Raw genomic sequence first — 8858 nt, 5'->3', positions numbered from 1 at the left:
TTGGGCGCCAAGACAGCTGCTGTAGAATAAACTCTTGATATTATTGTATTGTTTCATTTATTTATATTCCCTTTTTCATTTTTATTACATTTTTCTTTATTTTAATTTTCTTTATTTCACAGAAAAGTATGGAAGCCCATTTCCACCACATAATAAAATAATTAATTATATTGATTATGATCGATAGACTGTATGAAATTACAGTTGATCGTACAGTCACAGTAATGACATAAAAAGTCAAAATTATTAAATAAAGTCAAAACTATGACATTCAAAGTCATAATTATGACATACTAAGTCGAAACTATTACCTCTACATTAGGCATGAACAGTTATAATTATGGTAAAGAATTCAACCTTTCTACTTTTTAATCTCATAATTATGATTTAGTCATAATTATGATTTATGTCACAATTTCGACTTTTATCTCATATTGTGACACTTTTAATGTCGTAATTCCAACTTATGTACTTAGCTGTACTTAGCTAAGTAGCTGTCATATGAATATGAAATAATTCAAAATCTTTCTTTCAAACAAAACTTTCCTGCATAACTGAATTTGACAATTTATTCTGGTTTACTACCAGTTACAGTTACTGGGGTTGCAGTATTTCTCTTAAAACATATAATAATAAAATGGTGATCATTATTTTAGACTGATCTGATCCACATGAGATTTGCATTATACTGTATTTACATTAATATCCAGTCAGTCTACCATTTTTTCCCCCAAATGTGTGAGTAATTTGCTCTACATTTTAATATTGCATCACAAGAGCCTTTATTGCAAATTATTTTTGTTGAGGAAAATGTTTGTAAGGCAATCAACTTTCGACGTGCATCTTAAATGTGGGCTGAAATAGGCCTAAATGTGCCTTATTTTTTTGAAAAGGGGCTTATGTTCAACTAAAAGGTATTTAGTAGGTTTTATACATCTATACTGATGCAGTATTTATCACAGCAGAGGTCACTGTTGTGTCTTTTTTTTACTATGGCTCTTTAAAGGGATAGTTCACTCACTCAACTCTCACCAAAGCTTACGCTACTCCTACATATACGTCATGCATCGGGTCAGAGGTCACTCTTCGTCCGGAGCTCGACTCGCGTACGGCCGTTACCGGAAGCCAGTGATTATAGTTTATAAAGCTATAAATATGGATTTTGTTTTACAAAAACCCATCTCTTTGCTTCAGAGGGCCTTTATTAACCCCCTGGAGTCATATGTATTACTTTTATGATGGATGGATGCACTTTTTGGAGCTTCAAAAACTCCAAAAAGGAGCCAGGATATTATTTAATATAACTCAGATTGTGTTTGGCTGAAATTATAGTCATAAACTACACATAGGATGGCTTGAAGGTGGGTAAATTATGTGAGTAAATTATGGGATAATTTTCATTTTTGGGTGAACTAACACTTTAAAGCTCATATTTTTTCGTGAGGGTATTTTAGGACTATCTGTCAGTATAATAACAATGGCATGGTGAGGTATATTGATCCTTTCATGACAAAAGCTTGTTTCTGTGAATTACTAATGACTTTCCCAGGTGAAAAAGACGTACTGTTAAATGTATTAAAAATGAATTATATAGTATATTATATTGTACTAAAAACATACTCAAGTACACTTTTAATACATTTAATAGTACGTCTTTTTCACCTGGCACTGGTTTTGGGGGAATATCTGCAGAATGTGCTTAAAACATGTGTGTAGCAGAGAGTAAATCAAACCTGCTGATAATAAGCCAAACAAACAAAATTTGAACAAAATTTACACTGTTTATTAACAGATCCACAATTCATAAAAAAGAAACTGTTTAAAAAACACAATAATTTAATTTGCCCATAGGCGCTGTTGATAGGCAGAACATCATCAAGCTAAGGCAGGTATTGCAGTGTAATCATTGTGCAGTGGTTTTCTCTAAGGCAAAAAAAATCAAAAAGCTAACACTGTCTTCCATGATTTTTTCCAAAATATGAAAACATTTTTATTCCCTGTGACAGTCCATTGCTTTGTTCTGTTCGTCCTTTTATTTTTCAAGTACACTGAGACTGCAGTGAGTCGGCAGCCATTTTAAGGCAGCGCAGTTATTGGACTCAGTTTGAACTGGTGAACCGATGGTTGGATGGGCATTGGTGTCAGGAAGGAGGTAGGGAAGGTGAAAACCGAGGACTTGAAGCTCTCAGTTTCGAGTGTGAAGTCACCACTAAAGAAGGTGGGCGTCTCCTCAGCGGCAGGAGTCATGGATGGAGGCGTGGAAGAAACCACCTCCGACTCGAACTGCAGTAGTTGACCCATGAAGCTAAAATTGGGCGAGATGATGGCACGCCGCTTTCGGATGACCTCAAAAGCCTGCTCCAGCTGCAACCGCTGGGTTTTCATGATGTACGCCATGCAGATGGTGGGAGAACGAGAGATTCCAGCCTCGCAGTGGACCAGCACTTTACCTCCCTTTTCTTTCACACGTTCTGAGGAGAGAAAAGAACATGAATTCGTTATGAAAGCTCTTGAAAAAACAGCATGTTTTTTTTTTAAGTCAAGCTTCAAGTCAGACTTTTTTTCAAGTCAAAAGAGCTACTTGAAGAATAGTTTACAAACAAGTTTCCAAATCAAGCCCCTCATCTGCCACTCAAGCAACTAAGCCACGCCCCAAACGATGCCATTGGTTAAGCCAGTGTTGCTATGCTGGGCTGGTTAAAATACTCAAACAAACAACTCATTGGCTGCATCCGGAATCGCATACTTCCCTACTATAGGCGAAAAACAGTATGTGACCAAATAAGTATGTCTGAATTCACAGTGAGTAGGCAAAAAATACCCAGATGACCTACTATTTCCTGCGAGATTCTGAAGTGTGCATTCGATTGACACTTTAATATCCCATGAGGCCATGGGAGAGGATTTATGAATGTCAGTGAAGCAATGTAACTGATGCTGGTAGGTCACATGATAATGACAACATGGTGAATGTTGTACGTCCAGATTACATTCATAGTATATAGAGTGTACTTTTTTAGCGGTTAAAATAAGTACCTACTGAAGAGAGTATATGCGATTTTGGATGCAGCCAATGTTTTGAATACGCCAAAGACAAAAATGTTCAGACTTCTGGGGGAAAACAACCTACGAGCATATCTGAGCATATTTGTTAGTGGGATGGAGTAAAATAATGATCTGGTTATCTTTTCACAGTTATTTTCTGATATACAGTCCATTATCGCTCAGCTCATTTCCTCCCTGACCCTTTTTTTATCATAATGCCATATCAGTTTCATTTCCACCTCGAAGGCTCTGACTCATAAATCCATATATTCACACACTCACACCATTATGGAAAGCTTAGATTGCGTATTTCTTTCTAATTCAACACTGATACCAGACTTATTTCTCTCAACGACACACACACATGGGGAAGTGTTGCGCGTGTTCATGCGAGATCCCTCGCTGCTGGTCTCTTTAAAGCAAAACCTGCTGGTGTGAATCACGCCTGAAGCCCATCTGGAGCGGAGCGGGGCCGAGCTGTGGGCGTCATAATGACTATCACACTCGCTAATGCGCCTAAATATTACCACACACTCATTAGCCGACGCTTTCGATGCATTATTCTTTCATTTCACTGCGATCGCTTTCCTGCGAGAGACCAAATTATTCCGTATTATTGTCTATATTCAGGTAAATGTAAAAGAAATGTTGCTATATGACACTGGTTACATGTTAAAGCCCCATCCGGAGCTGCAATATGAATACAGGTCGCACAGGGAGCTTTATAGTTTTAAGTTACTCATATGTGACGAATAATAAGAGTGAGTCTCACAAAACCAATGTGTAGAGAATATTTCACCCCAAAATCAGCTTATTTTAGGACCATTAAGACATTATGTATTGTGTCTAATATTTCCCTCATTACTGCACAATTTATTATTATACTTTTTACAATATACAGTAAAAATTACTGTAATACGATTATTTTTTATTCAAATCAGCATAAATGTAAGGCAGTATAGCAATTATGCATATTATATAATTATATTATTTTTTATTTTTTATTAAATTAAGATATAATTAAATATATTATACATTATTATGGTGAACCTGGACATGTTTTCGGCAGGTTTCCTGAGAATCACTCATAGATCGCCTTAAAATCCCCATGAAATCAAAATGGGCAATTCTTGTCTTTATTTATTGTAATATTGCAGTATTTATTATAAATGGTTTATCCGTGCACATCATTCTTTTTTTAATTCATGCGGCATCATAATCTTCACTCAAAATAACTTCCCCTCCTTTTTTAATAAATAAAATTTGCTTGGTTGCTTGCTTTCAGCGACATCTTTTTTCTTCTCTGATGATGCGTTTACTGGCGCGAGGGCGGGGCCACGTGTCACTCACATGAGATCGACCAATAGCAAACCACAACCATCCAACCAATTCCCAATGGACAAAATCAAGTCCCGTCCTACATTTGTTCTTGTTCGAGAAGCCAATTCACTCTTATATCACGAAGGGAAGAAAAGACTATCGCAACTTCCATTTAATTCCGATTCTAAAAGCTGTCAAATCCTTGTGTAAACACATTTGCCTGATAATAAAGCAGTGCACAACCTCCAAAACACATTTCAGTCCCTTCATATAGAACACACACACACACACACCTAACACCACTAATCATCGACTCATCCACTGACACACTGGCCACGCCTATGATACGTAATATCTTGGATTAGTCTAACCCGTGACTCACGGTGACATGTCCATTTATCACTGTCCATGTCTCATCTTATTTGTTTCTGATAGAGTTGCTCTTAATTGCATTTCCCAGAACACAAGCATATCATGGAATTTGTAGGTGTAAATAAAGGTACAGTCAGGTCAGATTATGGAAATTATGTGTTAGTGAGGCAGGGGAAGTCTTATTTTTAAACAACCTGAAATAAGCTGCCCTATCTATAGGTCAGTGCTAAGTTCTGGGAATGGTTTTACGTGTGACGTTTACATAACACTGAAGATGTTGACGTTCTCTCTCTCTCTCACTCTCTCTCTCTCTCTCTCTCTCTCTCTATCAAACAGTACATATACAATATTTACCAATAAAATCTATGGCTTCCTGGAAGTGTGAGCTGATGTCTGCCGTGTGACTGTCCTCCACCGGGATCCATTTGTAGTCGAACTGTCCTTTGGCGGGCCGAGAGTCCCTGCGTGAGACGTTCAGCAGCGCTGTTATGCGGAGGTCACTGAGATAGTCCTGTCTACAGGCGTGATAGGCACTGCCCAGGTACAGGAAAGGCAAGATCTCCACCGGCCGGCCCTGAACAACGACAATAAAACACAGATATCAGAACTCAAACTCTCTCGGGGGAAGACCAACAGGTGGTGCACATCAGGCACTGTTTGAATTGCATGAGCAAAGGTCAGACATAAAAGGACCTCAGATGTCCGCTGGGTGTCTTTGAAACTTTGACTCATGGGTATGACGGATAGTTGTCAACAGATGATAACCTCACATGTATTTTACATTATAAAAAGCATTATCATTGACAACATGGCCTGTTCTTTGTATTCCGACTCAGATTTGAGTGGGAGTTGTTGCAGAAATTCCCACAGTTAAGGGGAAGTGGTTTCGGTGGAAGTTGGTTAAAATGAGGAAACAACAGTGTGCTTTCTTCTCTCTTACCTGATCATAGTCTGGTTTGTGGTGAGAAGCCAATTTGTCACAGTGACTGCTGACGCCTCTTTCGCTTTTGTCTTCACTCGGGTCCGCAGACTTGGTTTCAGTGCAAAGCTCGGGGTAATGGGAATGGAAGTTCTCGTAGCCTCCTGCAATGAGAAATGCGCAGTTGTTATGAGCGTTCAAGGATTGTTGAGTCGTTCGCCTTATCAAGAGCGCCTCGTGTAGCAGATCAAGCCGATCAGAGTGTGAGAGGCATAAAGCAAATCCCACCAACAAAGGGAAGCGTGTTCATGAGCCCTTTTCATTCTTCAAAATCTCCTAGTTTAAACTGCACGTTGTATAATAAGCCAATTTGAAAATCCGAGTACGCTTGAATCACTGGAAGGAGTAATAATATGGTATGGTATAGCTATAAATATTACTGTGTTGGTTCTCATACTTCCCTCTCTGACTCATCCGTCCTTTGACGCACAACGAGAATTTATCTCTTGAAAACCAGACAAAAAGCATGATCTGATGTATCAAACTAAATACAACTATTCATTCAACAGCATAACAATGAATGTTGAACTTCAATGTAAAAAGTGTTATATAATAATAATAAAGCCTATATAAAAATGTTTTATTTCACATTAATTTTCATCATTATTTATTATATATAATTTTACTGTATAAATATATATGTAATTACTTTTAGAATGTCAGGATTCTAAATTGATTTATTTGATCTAAAAGCTTTAATTTGAATCGGAAAATAGGCTACATTACATTATATATATATATATATATATATATATATATATATACATGTATACATGTGTGTGTGTGTGTGTGTGTGTGTGTGTGTGTGTGTGTGTGTGTGTGTGTGTGTGTGTGTGTGTGTGTGTGTGTGTGTGTGTGTGTGTGTGTGTCCAAAAAGTACATAGCCAATTAGTTTCGGTATTAAAATGTTATTATTTCCGTACAATTCGGAGCATATCTATATTCAGAGATTCATATCTCTAATAGCCTATTTAATCATTATAAAAAAATATTGATTCTTTTTTTTTTTTTTTTTTGGTTTTTCTTTGCCCTGACATCAGTCTAAATGTATACATAACAATTAAATAAAAGTTATAAATATTTTAACACGTCCTCTTGAGAAAACTTTCAACAAAACAGTCGAACCATCGAGCATTCTTCACTCACCTTTGAGGAAGCAGATGCTCGCGCTACTCGCCAAGTGCGACAAAGAATTAATGACAATCTGAGCGATACTGTCTTTCTTCAGTTTTTGTAAATGAGGTGTGCGGTCATCCAGAGCCACGACCGCGGAGATGCTGCCCTCCCGGAGCCGAAACAAAGCTTCCTCGTCCGGGATGACGAACTGTAGCGGTACCGGACCGCCGCGGGACCTCCGGACCACCACCGAATTCAAGTTGACATTGACGGATCCTCTGATGCTCGAGCTGGAGAAGGAGAAGTACGGTCTACAGTCCACAATAAGACAACTTCCACTCTCTTTCCGTATGATCTTCCGCAGGCGTCGGCAGTCTATGCTGGAGACCTTCATGTTGAAGCGATAAAGTGAAATGTGGAGGACTGCTTTTATTTGGGATGTGGATGTTTCAGGGGTGTAGGTTGCCTACTAAGCCCTGCGTACTGTGCCTGAGTCTACATTTCCTCCAAGGGGATTCCGTCCGATCGGTTTTATATGAATGGAACCTCCGGCGCTTGACGTCACGAACCATATATGGACACACCGACACGAGAGCGCGCCTACGTTCTGTCGACTGAACCCGCCCTGAGTTGAAAGTAAGAAAGAAGCAAATTCTGAACATTTATCATCAGTTCATCACGGCACTTCTCCACACAGTGTGTCATTTTCTTGTAATTCCTTTAAATCCTTTAAATATCCTTGCAAATATTTAAAAGTGTTTAGCTATTTGGTGGGCTTATGGCCCTTTCACATAAATAAATAACTACACCGTAAAAAAGTATCTATAAATTATGACAGCATATGTTTTTACATTGCTTTAACTCATCAAAATAAGTTAAGCAAATTTTAACTTTTTAAATAAGTTATAAAAAATGTTTTTAAAGCCAATTTATTTGCAATTTAAGTTGAAATGACTTAAACATCCAAGTTGATTACTTAAAAATTTAAGGCAGCAACTTTTTTACAGTGACTAACTTTAGCACACTGTAAAAAGTGGTCAGTTGAATTAACTTAAAAAATTGCCTTAAAATGATTAAGTAATAAAACTTCACGCATAATTGAAAAAATTAAGTTATGTGAACTTGACAATTCCAACTTAATTTTTCTAGTTTACTTTATTTACTTAATAATTTTAAGGCATGGGTTTCCTCACTTTTTTTTAAGTTAAGTCAACTGATCACTTTTTACACTGTAATGATGAAGTTCTGTTTGCCGCTCGAGCTCTTTAAACAGGATATGGATTCTGATTGGCTGATTATCGTTCATTAGAATAAATCGTTCTGAAAGTGATTCCGCCGATATCGTCTGTCTTTATTGTTATAGTTGTGTATGGACTTCCCTAGTATTCTCAAAGAATTAGAAGATGAATAAAACTTTATAGTTATTGTCGTGGTGTGAATTGCCCTTAACGATAACTATATTAGCGTACAAACCAGCGCACAATATCGTTCTGTCTATTATAAGCGAGCGCAGCAGTTTTGTCTTCAGCTCTTTAAAGCAGAATGATTCTGATTGAAAAAAATTTGTTCCAACATCCAATTATTATTTTTTGTCGTTATCGTTACAGTTGTGGGGTGGACTTTCCTATTCCCATAATGCTTATTAAAATTGTAATTATCGTTATAGTTATCGTCCTTTTCGGCCCTTTATTGGTTGCATTTGTATTTGATCTCTACCAGTTTAATAAACAAAATTAAGTATCAAAACAGACATCAATATATAGTGAAAAACATTTTCTTGGCAGCGCAGGTGAACGGCAAATTACACGTAATAAACTTCCGCTTCACTCTATCCACCTGGCCTATATTCGTTCTTCATAATCCCACACTAATGCGATTATACATCACCAGGCAAGGAAATATACAACAGACCTTTGTTTTCACTCACCGTGTACATGTACACTGCATCAGATTACGCAACATAATCAAAATATTGTTTTATTAGCTTATGAGTAATGGTTTTTACTGGTATGAGGGCCCAACATTT

At 37.4% G+C, this 8858-nt stretch overlaps 1 protein-coding gene across 1 annotated transcript; it reads right to left on the bottom strand.

Moving 5' to 3' along the window:
• Positions 1-1758: 1758 nt before the first annotated feature.
• dusp5 (dual specificity phosphatase 5) lies at positions 1759-7408 on the bottom strand. The gene is made up of 4 exons (XM_079592272.1): positions 6863-7408; positions 5678-5820; positions 5092-5311; positions 1759-2471 (listed from the first exon to the last, which is right to left on the bottom strand). Exons 1-4 carry the CDS (start codon positions 7224-7226, stop codon positions 2077-2079), a joined length of 1122 nt encoding a protein of 373 aa, XP_079448398.1. The 5' UTR covers positions 7227-7408; the 3' UTR covers positions 1759-2076.
• Positions 7409-8858: the final 1450 nt, after the last annotated feature.

Source organism: Phoxinus phoxinus, assembly GCF_949152265.1.
Source record: "Phoxinus phoxinus genome assembly, chromosome: 20".
Taxonomy (NCBI): Eukaryota; Metazoa; Chordata; class Actinopteri; order Cypriniformes; family Leuciscidae; genus Phoxinus; species Phoxinus phoxinus.
Note: the sequence above shows the minus strand (reverse complement) of the source record. Positions and strands in the feature narration are given on the sequence as shown.

What these genes read in the sequence shown, in the direction of transcription:
- dusp5 (XM_079592272.1), bottom strand. Translation starts at nt 7,226, where the DNA reads ATGAAGGTCTCCAGCATAGACTGCCGACGCCTGCGGAAGATCATACGG. An exon ending in ACAAACCAGACTATGATCAG is followed by an intron (nt 5,312 to 5,677) that starts GTAAGAGAGAAG and finishes GTCGTTGTTCAG; the next exon opens with GGCCGGCCGGTGGAGATCTT. An exon ending in GGAAGCCATAGATTTTATTG is followed by an intron (nt 2,472 to 5,091) that starts GTAAATATTGTA and finishes TTCTCTCCTCAG; the next exon opens with AACGTGTGAAAGAAAAGGGA.